This window comes from Propithecus coquereli, unplaced genomic scaffold (genome assembly GCF_000956105.1).
Source record: "Propithecus coquereli isolate 6110/MARCELLA unplaced genomic scaffold, Pcoq_1.0 Scaffold120, whole genome shotgun sequence".
In the NCBI taxonomy this organism is placed as follows: Eukaryota; Metazoa; Chordata; class Mammalia; order Primates; family Indriidae; genus Propithecus; species Propithecus coquereli.
This window is the reverse complement of record NW_012136081.1, coordinates 7,429,805-7,445,776: the sequence shown is the minus strand read 5'-3', so window position 1 is coordinate 7,445,776 and position 15,972 is coordinate 7,429,805. Positions and strand designations below refer to the sequence as shown.

Genomic DNA, 15,972 nt, shown 5'->3' with positions numbered 1-15,972 from the left:
GTCACTCATCCAAAGGGGTGTCCCCAGGCATCATCTTTCACCCCGGGAAACAGCACTTTCACCTTACTCCTTACTGGGAAGGAAGTTATTGATTATTGGGAGCATCCTATGTCCCTCCCAAACTGAGACACCTGGGTGTGATCAGATGGCACCACCACTGGAAATGGCTTAATCTCCACCCCAATGGCCCTGCCTCCCGAGTAGCTGGGGCTTCAGGTGTGCATCACCAGGCCCAGCTGATTTTTAACATTTTTATAGAGACACGGTCTCACTATGTTGCCCAGCCTGTCTCAAACTCCTGGCCTCAAGTAATCCTCCTGCCTTGGCCTCCCAAACTGCTAGGATTACAGGTGTAAGCCACCACACTCAGCCAAGACTCTTAAAAAGTAAATACCTGGCCGGGCGCGGTGGCTCACGCCTGTAATCCTAGCACTCTGGGAGGCCGAGGCGGTGGATCGCTCAAGGTCAGGAGTTCGAGACCAGCCTGAGCAAGAGTGAGACCCCCGTCTCTACTAAAAAAATAGAAAGAAATGATCTGGACAACTAAAAATATATATATATAAATTTAGCTGGGCATGGTGGCACATGCCTGTAGTCCCAGCTACTTGGGAGGCTGAGGCAGAAAGATCGCTTGAGCCCAGGAGTTTGAAGTTGCTGTGAGCTAGGCTGACGCCACGGCACACACTCTAGCCCGGGCAACAGAGCAAGACTCTGTTTCAAAAAAAAAAAAAAGTAAATACCTGCAAACATGGTACCTGAGTTCGTAGATAAGCAAACATTTGTAGCCTATAAATAGGCTACAAATTCATTTCAATTTGCTTTGGGAAACACACCAAAGTACATTTCAATTTGCTTTGGGAAACACACCAAAGTACGTCAACTTTATTCTCCTGAATGCCTGAGCTCACCCAGGAAGCTTTGGTTATTCTGAATAGAAGCATCAAAGGCAACACAGCACAGTGGTCAAGATCCCACTGCAGTCAAACTCCCAAGGTTGGAAGCCTGCCCCTGCCCCTGCCCCTGTCCCTGCCTCTGGCTAATTGTGACACTGGACAAACTGCTTGACTTCTCTGAACCTCAGGGTTCTCATCTGTACAGGAAGATGTCGGCAGGGTCCACCCCAAAGGGCTACTCTGAGGATTACAGGAGATACAGATGTAAAGTATTTAGAGCAGTGCTTGGAACAGACTCACGCTGAAAAAATGCTGGCTGTATTATTATGAAGACCCTTGAATTGAGTTGTATGAAAAAATTAAACTGTGAGTCTGACCGAACAAGCAGCCACCAAGTGGTGTCCCAATCTGTAGGGAAAGGCCCCTGGGGTAAGCTCCACTACTCTAGAAGTCTCGGAAGCGAAACTCGTGCTTCGGAGACAATCGGGCCCTGGCCGCGCGCGCTGAGCCTGTGCACCTTCAAGAATACAAAGGAGAAACTGTCAAACCAATGAGCTCCTGAAGAAGAAATAGATATTCTGAGTTGACTTAGGGAAGATGATCTGGAAATGGGGACCCTTCCTTGAAAAACCTGGGAAGATGGTCACTTTTGAGGAATTTAACTTTGGGAATAAAAAACATTCAGAAACTGGAAACCAAGCATATCTAGAAGAACTCCGGTAGTGATTTTGTTTTATTTCCTATCTCCTCAGAGGATGGACTATGTTTATCTTTGAGGGTGAGCCTAGGGACCATGTACGTGGGTGGCAGGGAGAGAGGGCAGTAAGGAAAGGAGTAGGGGCCAGCTGGAGAGCACTGCCGGAGACTCCATCCTCAGGCTTAGGACTGGGAAATCTGCCTGCTGCCCAGACAGCCTAGGGGTTCATCCCAACCCACACAGCAAGCTCCAAAAATAAGCCAACTCTAATAACGCTCTTAACACCTAAAGATTCAAAGCAATTCTAAAGAACAAGAAACCAAAAAAAACCTCAACATGTCATTTATGTTCAAAAACCAACCAAAAACACTTTCATCTTAAAAAACAAACAGGCTCTAGTTTTCAACACAGACATGGTGCTTATTACGTGACAGACACTGCTCTAAGTCCTTTTCATCTACTAGCTCATTCATGCTCACAGCATCCTCTGAGGTAGGAACCATTACCTCCATCTTGTTGTGAGGAAGGAGCAGAGCTGGGACCCTGGCCCTTCCAGGCTGGCTCTGGAGTTGGGACTGGCAGCCTCGCTGCTGTTTTACAGGAGTCTGGGTGGACTTCTGAGGGCTGCCTGGCTCTGGGGCGGGTGGAGATGGTGCTGGAATCCAGGCATGCAGGTAGGGTGGAATGCAGCATGCCTAGAAGGTGATTCCTGCTCCCACCAGGTACAGGAGTGTACCCTATGCCATGACGAGCAGCCCTGTCATCTGGGCACCCCCACATCACCAGATTACCCGGGTGGTCAGACCTACCCACCTGGAACCCAGCAAACCCTCAAGAGCAAGGGGCACCACAGAATGCCAAGGAAATCTTGGTACAGCCTAAACTGGGGCAGCGACTGGAGGTGTCTTAGAAGAACTTCTATCTAGTTTCTAACAGCCAAGAGAATTAAAAACTACAACAGATACTGAGAATGTTTCCTTTGGAAAGTGCTCCAGACTGTTAGGAACCTGGGCCAGAGTATCTGGCCTTTCCGGCACCTAAAATCTTGCTGAAGGGACAGTGAGAAAAGACCCATTGCTCTTTGGAGGTCTACCAGCTGCAGACATGAGTGACCGGGGCAGCTGACACAGCTGCCTCCTACGGAAACCTCCGGGTTGGCAGTAAAGTGGGGCAGTAATGCTCTGACAAGGCAGATCCCAATAGCGACTGTTGGCGGAAATGGAGATAAAAGCCTTCGTAAAACCCCAAGCCCTTTCATGTGTGTGTACGCGTACCCCTGGCTTCCCCTGTCCCACTTCCCTAAGCACCAGCCTCAGGTGCCCTCCTCCCACCCCCGGGGTGCTGCCCGGTCTAAGTAGAAAATCAAAACAATCTCTGGGCCTTTGCCTCTCCCCCAAAGTTCAGCTAGGGCAGGAGGGGGCAAGGCCTGGCCCAGGCACCGGTTGTGGAGGGGCAGTTTGACGCAGGGCCACCTCCCGGAGTTGGGGCGCAAGAGGCCTCCGCTGAAACCCAATGCGGAAACTGAGGTTGGGAGCGGGTGGCTTCAGCAGGGTCAAGGCAGGTGTTGATTCCCCGCGGGGTCCGCGCTCCATCCCGAGGAGCTTCTCCACAGCCCCTCGCGCCGGGGTCCCATTGGCCGCTCCTCCGACCCGGGACCCTGCTGCCCCTCCCCGTCCCCAGCACCCGGTGGCCGCCCCTCTGACCTGCGCCCCCACCGCCCCTCGGACCCCGGACACCGCGGCCGCCCCTTGTACTGTGGTCCCCGGTGGCCACCCCAGGCCACCTGCCAGTGGACCCAGGCCCCTGCCGCCCCTAAGACCCCGGACACCGCGCCGCCCCTCTCGGACCCTGAACCCCTGTGGTCGCCCCTGGGACCCCAGACCCCGGCAGCCGCCCTTCGGAACCGGGTCCCCGCCGCCCCTCGGACCTCAGACCCCGGTGGCCGCCTCCCGGACCCCGCCGCCCCGGCTCCCTGTCAGGCCCCGGTCCGGCTGCGCCTCTCACCCTGCTCCGCAGAGGAATCTGCCATTCCTGGGAATCCGGGACCCGAGTCTGCGGCGACAGACATTTACCAGAATCTGATGCAACCACCGCCCCGGAAGTCCCGCCCCGCGCGGGACCCGCCTTCCGGGACACGCCCGGTCGCTAGGCAACCGCCGCACGCTCCTGGCGCGGCCGTCCCGGGGCATGCTGGGAGTTGCGGTCTGCCTCCTTAGTGACCCGCGCCGCGGAGCATCCCCGGCCGCGCGTTCCGTGTCGGCTCTCGGAGATTTCCGTCCGACGGCGCGGAGACAGTGTCCCAGGCGCAAGTGTTTGGGTTACGATGGCAGCAAGCGCCGTGGGGCCCAGACCCAGCCTTGCGGTCAGAGCCGGCCTCGGGCCGGAACGGGCGGGGCCTAGAGCAAGGGCTGGGGATGGGTGGGACGGGGAGATGGTCGTGCAGACGACCCCAGCAGAAGGCAAGCCACCGGGGACAACGCGGTGCGGCCGCAGGACACGGCGGAGCGGCCCGTGGCAAGGCTGGGTCTTCTGGAAGGCCCTTGTAAGCAAAGGCAAGGATGACAGAGACATCCCGAAGGGTTTAGACAGGAGCAGCCAGGAGCAGATGTGTGTTTCGGAGCCGTCGTTCTGACAGTGCTGAGTCGAGGGGCATGGGTTCAGGAAACCTGAACGAAGGCAAAAGGGCTCTTTGGTAGGAAGCGGTTTTCATCGTCTACAGGCGAGGAAAGGGTGGCCTGGACTCGTGAGGCGGGCAGACAGATCGGAGAGATGCGTGGGAGGCTGGGGGGATAAGGGAGATGGTGGAGTCCGGAATGACACCCAAATTTCCGGACTCAGAGACTAACTGGTTGGGTGGCTGTGGCATTTGCTTTAATGATGAACCCAGAAGTTGAAGATACTTGGTGCTGGGTGGAAACAAGCAGGCCGATTTTTGAGTATTTCCAGGGACTGGTGCTAGATTTGATGTTTGGGGTGAGGGAGAGGGAGGGGCAGAGCGGGGCTCACATTCTCAGCCGAACAGGTGGGCCATGCTGTCATTCCCTGGGGGCAGAAATCCCCGGAAGACCTACAAGCCAGAACAGGTGCTCCATCTCCTTCTCAGAACCCCATTCCAGAGTCCTCCCCCACCCCCCATCCCATCAGGCTGCTTGGGGCTCCTGCCTTCTCTGTGCATGTCACCTTCCCAGATATCCCACCCAAGGTTTGTGCACCCACCCAAATGAGAGGAAACACTGTTTCAGAAACAATTTTATTACATAAAGAACAACTATTGGCCAGGCAGAGTGGTTCATGCCTGTAATCCTAGCATTTTAGGATGCCAGCCTGAGCAAGAGTGAGACCCCATTTCTACAAAAAATACAAAAGTTAACTGGGCATGGTGGTGCACACCTGTAGTCCCAGCTACTGGGAGACTGAGGCAGGAGGATCACTTGAGCCTAGAAGTTGGAGGCTGCAGTGAGCTGTGATGATGCCACTGCACTCTAGCCAGGGTGACAGAGATTCTGTCTCCAAGAAAAATTAAGGCACATATTGCTAAAGTGTACAATATTTGGTGAAAGAGCATCTTTGGCATCAATACTTAAAAAGTGGCCGGGCGCGGTGGCTCACGTCTGTAATCCTAGCACTCTGGGAGGCCAAGGCGGGTCGATCGCTCAAGGTCAGGAGTTCGAGACCAGCCTGAGCAAGAGCTAGACCCCATCTCTACTAAAAATAGAAATAAATTAGCTAGACAACTAAAAATATATATAGAGAGAAAAAATTAGCCGGGCATAGTGGCACATGCCTGTAGTCCCAGCTACTTGGGAGGCTGAGGCAGGAGGATCGCTTGAGCCCAGGAGTTTGAGGTTGCTATGAGCTAGGCTGACGCCACAGCACTCTAGCCAGGGCAACAGAGCCAGACTCTGTCTCAAAAAAAAAAAAAAAAATACTTAAAAAGTTTAAGGCACTTAAAGAGGTCTCTGTGATTAGCACCATGCCCCACCCCTGCTAATCTTGGTTTAGAAGGTGGGGTCTAGTCTAAATTCAATCTTCTCCTCAGGCAGAAGACCCCAGGGGCAGCCTAAAAGCGCTGATTCTGATCCCAGTGCCTGATGCAGCCAATCATCCACAACTGCCCAGAGTGGCCAGCAAGTTGTCTTTGTGGTTGGCTTACTCATACATATTTAGGCAACAACTAGTCTGGACCACACCCTGTTCTAGGCATAGGAGCATCACAGTGAATATGAGAACCAATGGTCAAGGCAGAAAGACAGCAACCAAATCCTCCTAGCCTCAGCTCCTGGGGAACAGGCTTCCAGGACCGTGAACAGGCAAAGGCAGCCGGTTCCTCTGGAACCTCCATAATGCATCTCAGCCACAGAGGCCAAGGATAGCTCTCTGGCAGAGAAGCACCCTTGCCTGGACACAGAACTGACTTCGCCATCGAAAGCTTCATATAGAAAGTATAGCCGTATCTGGGATTCATGAAGCTTCCCACAAGATCAGAGCTTGTAGAAGCAGCTTGTATCTGATTCATCCAGGCCACTGCTTAACATCAAATGTGCCAAAAAACACTCTAACTTGGGGTCCCAGGATGCCTACCTAAGATATTTTCAGCAAGTAATTTATTTATAATATTTTGCAAAGGCACGTGTAACTCCATTTTATGGAGGGCAGCCATGAGTTTAAAAACAGAACTGTCCTTTCCAAGGTTATTTCTCCAGCGCAGGAGCATCTTATGATGCTGTTCCATCACATTTCCTTGATTTTCATGTTCACAGATCTCAATTTCATTTTCTTCCAGTTGGATAAATCTCATAAACATCTTCCAGTTACTTTTTGGAACCTCACGTCCAATTTCATAATAAATTCTATTGGTGGCTAAAAAAACAAAAACGAGAAGGAAGAGTTTGTTTACGTTTCTGGAAAGACCATGTAGCATCTGCTGTGACTCTGCTGCCCAGGACGGGGGAGGCTCTGTGCGGCCCCAGCTGATCCCAAAGAAGGGACCAGGCCCCGGGATTTGGAGACCACCCTGCCGGCTGCCCATCCATCACTCTGGGACCACGGTCACCCAAGCCCCACATGGCCACCGGCCTTCCTGGGAGAAGGAACCAGAGGCTCCCGGGAAAGTCTGAAGCCTCGTGGGGACAGTCTGTTGCGGTCCGCTCCACCCTTCCTTCCTCCCACTGGGAAGCCCCCCAGCTGCTAGCAGGTCAGGCGAGTCAGCACTAGGATCTGAGACCTGGGGCGAGTTTAACCTCCCGGAACTTCGGTCGTCTTATTTTTAAATGTGCAAAATGGGGGTGGTCTTGCAGAGTTGTTAGTGAGGATGAGCTAAAGAAAGCACCTGGCCTGTAGCACATGCTCAATAAATCCTTACTTTTCTGCCAGGAAAATGTAGCATCATAGCCAGCAGGGACCTGCTCATCTAGGGTTATACAAGTATTTCTACCACCCACTCACATCCTTTCATAAAAACATGGAAATATGGGCCGGGCGCGGTGGCTCACGCCTGTAATCCTAGCACTCTGGGAGGCCGAGGCGGGCGGATTATTTGAGCTCAGGAGTTCGAAACTAGCCTGAGCAAGAGCCAGACCCCGTCTCTACTAAAAATAGAAAGAAATTAATTGGACAACTAAAAATATATAGAAAAAATTAGCCGGGCATGGTGGCGCATGCCTGTAGTCCCAGCTACTCGGAAGGTTGAGGCAGGAGGATCGCTTGAGCCTAGGAGTCTGAGGTTGCTGTGAGCTAGGATGACGCCACGGCACTCTAGCCCAGGTAACACAGTGAGACTCTGTCTCAAAAAAAAAAAACACATGGAAATATTACAAAACAAAAGCAACACCCAATGTTTCTTGATTAAGCCCACAAAACTTGTATTTGACACCAGACTGTTTTCTCTGATGTGAGCAGTGAATGTGGAAAAGTGAATCTCAAGTCCGTAGGAAAACTCCTCATAGCTGCATGGAGGTAGATGTTCCTTCTCAGAAATAAAGACATTCACACCAAAGATTTAACTCCAAACCATTGCTAAAATGAAGAATTCAAGTTACTTACCGTCATAGGAAGTATCCTTCAAAAAATACTTTTGTGCATATTCCTGTGGAGGGAAGAGAATTAAATTATTCCTGGAGAAGAAATCTGCCCAGCCCTTTGGAGGGCTTCTGACAGAACCAGTCAGTTTTCTCGTGGCGGCAGGTGGGCCTCAGAAGAGTCGCCTACCGGGAAGGGCCCGCTGTGCCCCACTATGGAAGCAGAGAGCTCACAGCCCACCCGCGTCCTGCAGGTCACGTTCCCCCGGGACACTGCTGGGGCCCGGCTGGACACCCATGTTGGACACCTGTGCTGTCAGGGCCTCTCTGCTCGGTGGACGGGCAGGGGTCCTGGGCAGAGCTGCTCTGAGTGTGCACCTCTGCCCTTTCCCCGAGCCAGGACGGGGGCCTGCTGTTAACAGCTGAACGACGTTACCTAGGGGTGATTTGTTCTACTCTGGACTTCGACAGTGCCCATGGAGGACACTTGTCCAGAGAGATGCATCATGAAAAACATCACTGACTTAAATGTGGGTTTCTAGTTCAGGGACATCTGAGCGTGTCCCAGACGAGAAGAGCCTGGATTTGACTGTCCACTTACATGGGCTGCTCCAGGCTCCCAAGGCCTGGGGATAAGGTTAGGGGTTCCCTCTGGAGCACTAAGGGCCTGGAGTCAGACCTCGTGAGTTCAAATCCCAGCTCTGCCTCTGGGCAGCTGCGGGCCCTGCTCGACGCTGCCCTCTCCCTGCCTCTGCTGCCTCACCCGTAAACCAGGGGCAATAATGGTTCCACCCTCAGCACGGCCCAACAGGGACACCCAACACACTGCCCTGCCCCTTTCGGTGCCTCTTGATGACATGGGCTGGGGGTCCTAACCTCTCTTTCTTAAATAAGACCCTTTGGAGAATCTGAGGAAAGTCGCGGCAATGCCACACAAGGGCATGGGACCCACGGTGCCCAATTCCCAGAGTTCTCAACCTCAGTGCCTGTGCGGCGGTGTCCCAAGGGTCCATGACCTTCAGCTTAGCGCCCATGACCTCCTCCCTGGCCCCATTCCCTCCACACCTGACCTCCTGTGCCTTTAGGACCCAGAGACAGGAGTTCCTGATCATTCTCCAGCGCTTCTGAGCGCTGCACACACTGTCTCCTCTGCCAAAGGACCCCTCTCCCCAGGGCTACTTAGCAGATGTCTCCTCACCTTGCCCAACCCCACTCAGGAGTCACAGGCTGGGGACGGCTCCTTGCAGCCCCATGACAGAGGACGGAGATGGTTGCTCTCCACGCAAGGCTGGACTTGCCTCCCCACTGCCCGGCCCTCCCACGGACGGACGAGCGCGCTCCCCACTCCCTCCCGCCAGCCTGCCCCCTGCCTGCCTTCTCTAGATGCTATACCTGGTATATACTAGGTGCTTAACCCAGGTCTGCCAAGCTCGACTTGGAGAAAATCATGTGCTCGGCTGGCTGAGTCACATCTAAGCGAGAGTGCTGCACCCCAGGGCCCCACCACCTCCTCGGTCCTGCTGCAGCCCAGCCACAGGACCTGGGTGAGGACACCCTGAGCCCCTGTGTGCCCCTGGGTGTCATGGTCCTCTGGGACAGCACATTGAGGGTGGCTGTGGGTTGAATCACTCCCAAAAGATGTGGAGTCCTGACCACCAGCACCTGTGTGGGGGCCTGATTTGGAAACAGGATCTTTGCAGAGGGTAAAGTTGTAAGACGAGGTCACTGGGCTGAGCCTTCATCCAGTGCCACTGGTGTCCTTATAAAAAGGGGAAATCTGGACAGATCCAGGCACACACGGGGAGAATATCCCGTGAAGATAAAGGCAGAAGTTGGAGCGATGCTTCTACAAGCGAGGACAGCAAGGATGATAGGAAATCACCGGAAGTTAGAGAAGGGGCCTGGAACAGACTCTCCCTCACAGCCTCGGAAGGAGCCAACTCTGCCGACACCCTGGCCGCAGACTTCTGGCCTCCAGAGCTGGGAGAAGACAAATTCCCGTTTAGGCCATCACGTGTGTGAGCCGTGCTGTGGCGGCCCCAGCAAACTCACCCAGGATCCCACAGGAGCACGCGTGTTAGCACCTGGCACGGAAGCCTGCACACAGCATGCGTCCGATAAGCATAGATGTTGTCATTCAGACCCACCCGCGAGTTTCGTTTACCTGCTCCAGGTCCCCTAGGGAGGCTGTGGCCTTGGTCCAGCGCTGGGGCCTGCGGGCAGCAGGAGCACGAGTGTGCGGCGCCTGCTCTGGGGCAGCTGCGCTTCCTTCAGCCGCCAGCACCTGCCCCACGGGGCTCTCCCCTGGGTCCTCTGAGGGCCCAGGGCTGGTCCGGGTCTCGGCCTCGGGAGGCAAGGCCGAGTTCTCCTCCTCCAACAGCACTGTCGTTTCCACGTCAGGGGCTGGACGGTCCCTGTCAGCATCCGCGGGCTGCAGGGTCTCCGTGGGCCTGCTGCTTAGAGCAAACTGAAGCACAGAGTTCTTTCTTTTGGTGAAAGGGGATGGCAGCACAGGCCCTACCCAAGTCACTTTTGGAGAAGGAAATGCCACGCGGCCCGCAAGCCAGGGCTGCGCAGGTTTAGAGATGGACACCACACACGGTGAGGGCCCAGCTCTGATGCCAACGCCCTGGGGGGGGCCCAAGACCAGCTGTTGTGGGCTGAGCTGTGGCCCCTAAAAAGATATGTCCACGTCCTAACCCCTGGCACCTATGACTGCGACTTTATTTGGAAATCCCCTCGCATGCCTCGGTTTCCACCCGGTGGTCTGAACGACCAGACTTTCAGTGTGCTTCTGGCGCAGGCAGCCAGGGCTCGGACGCGGTGGATGCGACGCCCCTGCACAAGCCGAAACTGAGGGCGCAGGCAGGAGGGCCTACAGCTGCCCACACCCACTCCTGGAAGTTCTGGGGACCTTACTGCCACCAAGGCCTCAACACCCAGCACGGACTGGGAGCCTAAGCCACCATGAGGCACGTGCAGGAAGGGTGAGCCCAAACCCCGGTGTGATACTCACAGAGCTGCCTGGCTCGTTCGACTCTCCTGACGATGAAAAACAAGACACATGAAATCAGTTCATATTAACCAGGACAAGGATTTTTGAACTCACAACAAAGAAAGTGCACTTACCTTTGAAGAACTTGGCCATCCACTGCTGGACACTGTGTCCCCCTGGGAGGGCAGAGGAGGTGCGCTCAGCCCGTGGCCCGCCCAGCGCCCCCAGCTACAGCAGCGCCCAGACGGCCCATCTCCAGCCCTGCTGCCACCACAGCCGGCTGACCCAAGACCCTGTGACCTCCCAGGGGATGGCCGCCTGCCCCCCGCTGGGCTCCAGGCTGCCCCGAGTTAGAAAGCGAGGACCTCACAAAACTGCCCCGATTCTGAGCTGCTGACGAGGCTGCTGGTCTGTTTTTCTCGCCCGTCAATCTAGCCCTAATTTACCTTTTCTTCCACAGTAGATGACCAGGATGATGATGATGATGATGATGATGATGCCAACCGGAACCGAGAATAACCAATACAAGTTTACATTTCCTAGAAGGAGGCAAAACAGAGAAGGCCGTGGCAGAGCTAAGCACAGCTCTCTTTATCACAGTAACATGCTGCCGAGGGTCCCCATTCCCCGTCACGGTCTGTCCAGGTCCCAAAGCTCAGAGCATGTGGGGTGCTCAGGTCCTGGGAAGGGGTAGGAGGTCTGTCCCACCAGAATGGCAGCAAGAGGCTCTGCCAGCCCGCGGGTGGTCCTGTATGGGTGGTCCCGGCTGCAGGATCTGCTCCTGTGCGGCAGGAGGTGAAGCCTGGGAGCCTGGAGGTGGCAAAGGACAGCCTGTCCTGGTCAAAGCAGAGCCCAGCCACCGTGGCCCAAGGGACAGGGCAGGCCCACCCTGGGGAGACATCTGGTGAGACCACTTGGGTGTCCTGGTTTCACCCCTGGAATCACAGCACAGCCAGGGCCAGGACGCACAGACACACGGCAGGGTGGGGACAGGCCATCTAGAGACGGGGACACTCGGCCACCTCCAAGTGACCCCCATGAGCAACAAAAGCCAGTGGAGCCAGGTTCACACGGCACCGTCACCACTTTAAAGGCTTTTCTTTCTTCTCAGACCCCTCGCCCTCTTTTTGGTATTAATATGTCCTCTAGAAGTGTTTACGTGTTACCGTCATCAAAGTGTTTTCGTGGAAATGGACAAGCTGATTCTGAAACGTAAACTGACACGCCGAAGTCCCAGAGCGGCCAGACCACACCGTGGAGGGCGGACGAGGGGCTCCAGCCCTCGGACGCAGAGACAGTCCCAGGCTCACAGAGACACTCGGTTTGTGACGGCGGTGACGCAGAGAGCAGGGAGGGGACCGTCTTCTCACCCCTGCCACGTGGGGCGGGGCCATTCGCACAGCACAGAAAAACCACAACGGACCTGGGCCCCGCCTCACACTACGCAAAACCCACGTCCAGGTCCAGGCTCACCGTGGAGCGAGACGAGAAGAGCAACACGACAAGAGCAGGTCACTGAGGGAACATCTTCTCGGGGCGAGCAAAGGTTTCTCACAGGGACACAAAGGGCGGCAACCGCACAGGGCAATGGTGACAAACCGAACCACCTTAGAACTGAGACACCCCAGCGTGGGTAAAAGGCACCCAGAGGAGGTACCTGCAACACGCGGGCTCGTGTCCCAAGTTCATAAATCACGACCAACGTTTATAAATCATTATCAAAAATAAGGAAGGAAGGAAACCCAGACAACCCGACATAAACACGGGCAAGAGGCTCACACAGGCGCGGAACACGGGGACCAAGGCTGCTGGCATGGCTTCCTGCCTGAGCACGTGCCCCCGAGTCCTCCTGTCACACCTGAGAGCCCCGCGGGGGCAGGGACCAGAGACAGCCCCGGGGCTTACATGGCAGGACAGAAGGAAACGGGACGAGCAGCTGGAGGACACTGCAGGCCGCAGGCAGCTGCCCTCCGCGCCCTCTCGCCAAGGGGTAATGACGCTGCATCCTGGAGCGGACGGCCGGGAACGCACGGCCGGAAAGCCGCAGCGCGTCTGCAAAGATTCCGTTTGTTTACTTAAGACGGGTCTATGAAGTAGGGCCCATGGGCCAAGTCCAGCCGACTGCCTGTTTTTGTAAATAAAGTTTTATTGCCACATAGCCAAGCACATTCATTCACTTATTGTCTCCGGTTGTTTTTACTACCATGGCAAAGATGACAAGGGATAACCATGTGGCCTGTAAAGCCACATATGTACTTTTCCAGAAAAGGTTTGCTCACCTGGATTTAACAGATGGAAGCAGCCCCTTACCTGGCTCAGGACATACTGTGTTCGCCGTGGCATTACATGGCCGAAGGGGTTTTCTGTCTCCAGAACACCTGAAGGGAAACCCTGAGAGTTACCTCTCCCCACCCAGGCTCAGCCCAGAGTAGCCTCATCACCACTCACTCATTAATTTTGTATATAGTCACTTTGCTAAACGGGCAGGGTGAGGAGGGACCAGCCTTGCTCCTGGGATGGCCCTGCCATATTTCGGGCAATCGGTGCCTGGCATTTCCCAGGCTATGTGGCCCAAATTAGTCTAATGAGAGTGAAGCTTGGGAGTCTGCTGTGATATCTGGGGGAAGAACCTCTATCTTCCCCCTTTTCCTGGATAGAGTATTTGGCTATGAGTACTGGGCCTGCTGAAGCCACGCCTCTACCAAGAGGGAAGCCAGCTCAGAGACAAAGCCAGCCATGGAGAAGGGGAAAGGCAAGCGAGTCCAGAGACACCAGAGCCTTGATCAAACCAGACCTGAATGTAGTCCTTACTTCAGATTTGTCAGGCATATGAGCCAACAGTTCAACACAGTCTGAGTTGTGTTTAATGAGAGCTATTTGCAAGTGGCTTTATCATTGTAAATATCTCCCCAGAACGTTCTCCCAAAATTCACGCCCGCCTGGGACCTCAGAATGTCACCTTATTTGGAAATACGGTCTTTGTAGACATAATTAAGGTCACATTATAGTAGGGTGGGCCCTGATCCAATGACTAGTGTCCTTACAAGAGGGAAATTTGGACACAGAGGCCCAGAAACGCAGAGAAGGCCCTGCCGATGGAGGCAGAGACTGGAGTGATGTGTCCACAAGCCAGAGGCTGCCAGCCACCACCAGAAGCTGGGAGAGGCGAGGGAAGACCCTCCCCTCGTGCCCTTGGAGGGAGTGAGGCCTTGCTGATCCTTTTGATTTCGGACTTCTGGTCTCCAGAAATATGAAAGAATAAATTTCTGTTGTTTTAAGTCACCTGGTTTATGGTCAAGTGTTACGATAGCCACAGGATACACAGTGACAGTGGTCAGTCATGCTGCTCTGGCCACAGGGCACAGTCCTGCCATTCTCTCTACCTAGAGCTCTCTTCCCCAGAACTTTCTACGGCTCCCAATCCCTCAGGCCTCTCCTTGAGGGCCGCCTCCGCAGAGACTGTCCCCGACTGCTGAGTCTACACCGGCCCCACAGCCCTCTTGCTTCAGGGACCCGCCACTAGCTAGTCTTACACTGTATGTGCATTTTCATCGTCCGTGTCCCCCACTGCTGGGGGCCCAAGGCCTGCAATACCACCCGCAGGCCACAGCGGGGTGCAGCATCATTCATTCAATGAATGAATGAATGAGCACTGACACCAGGCAGAAACATCCGGGCGATCTGTTTGATTTAATCTTCAGGGCACCTCTATGGGGCAGGGGGCAGGGCTACCCCATTAGCCCCATGTTACAGATGGGGAGGTTGAGGCTGGGGGTGCTATATAAGCGACCCAAAGCCAAACAAGCAATGAGTCAAGGAGCGGGGCCCCATGCCCGCGCCCCGGTCGCACCACCCCCACCCCCTTTGCCCCCCACCTGCTACACCGGAAGCAGCTCTCCGTGCAGTCTGCAGAGTCGCAGTAGAACTGGCCCGACTTGCACTGGCATTGCCGGTCACTGGTCCGGGAGCAGTTGGCCACCAGCTCCTGGTCTGTCAAAGAGGGAAGGCTAAGGTCAGTCCCCAGGGGCATGCCCCTGTCGGGCGTGCACCATGCCACCATATGGCAAAGTCACCGTCACCTGCTCTTAGTCCTGGGTGCAGAGTCTGCCCTTGCCTGATCTTTTAGCACAGGGACCATGAAAAGGTACCGACCGGACCTGCTTCCCTGCGATCTGGGGTGTCCGTGGAGAGGCCGGTGGGAGCCCCCACAAGCTGGGCAGGGGGAGGAACAGAGCCAGCCTCTCAGAAATAGCCCCAAATCATTCCTTCCATCGTTTGCCCCCCAAAGAAAAAAACGCCACTACTGTGTGTTCTGTACGAACAAAACGTCAGATAAAGACAGACGTGGCGTCTGACAGCAGACACCTTGTGATCCTGCCTGCTGCCAACAGCCCTGCAGTCACCACGATACCCACCCTCCCAGACGCCCGCCCTGCGCTCCCGCCGCGGGAAACACGGAGCCATGGCGCCACCCCTGCCCGCGTCTCAGGCGGCAGTGTTTAAACACGGGGTGAAGAGCTTCACAAAGCAGACACCTTTGCCGTGTGCCACATTTTCTCTTTGAACAAATTTAAAGAACTATATGTGAGAGATAATAAAAATGAAATGGGACCCTCAGACCTGCACCCTAGCTTGATACCAAGAATACGTCTTGCCAGCCCCGAGTCCAGCCTTCGTCTTCTGTCTAGAACTGCACCACCCTCCTGAACGTCCTTGAACAGGTGTGTCCAGCGGGATGTGCCCGCAAGCAGACGTAGAGGCCGCTGGGCACGGCTTTCTGCAGCGCACCGTCATCTCACGCTGTCGCAGGGGCCCCGTTCGTTCACGACACCCACTGCCGTGCAGGGGGTGGGCATTGGGAAGCTTCTGGTCCTATGGTAGGACGCAGCCTTCCCCACCTCGCACCACACGTGGCCAAGAGCGGTTCCAATCTAGACGGAGATGCGGAAAGGGCGGGTGGTGGCTTAGGAACATTCTCAGGTTCACTGATTATGCCAAAAGGTTTCCCAAAGCGGCTGTTTCGATTCCCACTTTTCCTGTTAGTTTGAGTCTCCACTGCTGCCTGTCTCCACGAACGCTTGGTAAATTCCTCACCCTGGTGGGTACAAAACAGTGTATCTATTCATCTACCTCAATGTTTTTATATGTTTGTTACCATTTATGTTCCATCTTTGGAATGTCTATGTCTCTCTCCATTAAAAATGTCTTGTTATTGATGAGTTGGCATCCTTTATATCTTCTGGATACTGATTTTGTGTAAGTTATAAGTATCAGAAATCAATTATCCCGGCCTGGCGCGGTGGCTCACGCCTGTAATCCTAGCTCTCTGGGAGGCCGAGGCGGGCGGATTGTTTGAGCTCAGGAGTTCGA

The 15,972-nt window shown here is 54.8% G+C and overlaps 2 protein-coding genes across 3 annotated transcripts in view; both read right to left on the bottom strand.

Moving 5' to 3' along the window:
* Nucleotides 1–3,701, bottom strand: part of CARS (cysteinyl-tRNA synthetase) — a 53,096-nt gene extending 49,395 nt beyond the window's left edge. For both annotated transcript variants that reach the window (XM_012665500.1, XM_012665501.1), the window contains exon 1: nt 3,595–3,701. In XM_012665500.1, the coding sequence (XP_012520954.1) occupies nt 3,595–3,658 (64 nt within the window). In that variant the 5' untranslated portion in view covers nt 3,659–3,701. The remainder of the gene's footprint in view (nt 1–3,594) is intronic.
* A 1,788-nt stretch (nt 3,702–5,489) lies between these two features.
* The window catches only part of LOC105826925 (tumor necrosis factor receptor superfamily member 10B-like), an 18,738-nt gene continuing 8,255 nt past the window's right edge, over nt 5,490–15,972 (bottom strand). Inside the window, exons 4-11 of the mRNA XM_012664943.1 lie at nt 14,478–14,592; nt 12,913–12,980; nt 11,049–11,141; nt 10,737–10,778; nt 10,624–10,649; nt 9,772–10,074; nt 7,633–7,675; nt 5,490–6,450 (exon numbers count right to left, since the gene is read on the bottom strand). Of these exons, the coding sequence (XP_012520397.1) occupies nt 6,146–6,450; nt 7,633–7,675; nt 9,772–10,074; nt 10,624–10,649; nt 10,737–10,778; nt 11,049–11,141; nt 12,913–12,980; nt 14,478–14,592 (995 nt within the window). The 3' untranslated portion in view covers nt 5,490–6,145. The remainder of the gene's footprint in view (nt 6,451–7,632; nt 7,676–9,771; nt 10,075–10,623; nt 10,650–10,736; nt 10,779–11,048; nt 11,142–12,912; nt 12,981–14,477; nt 14,593–15,972) is intronic.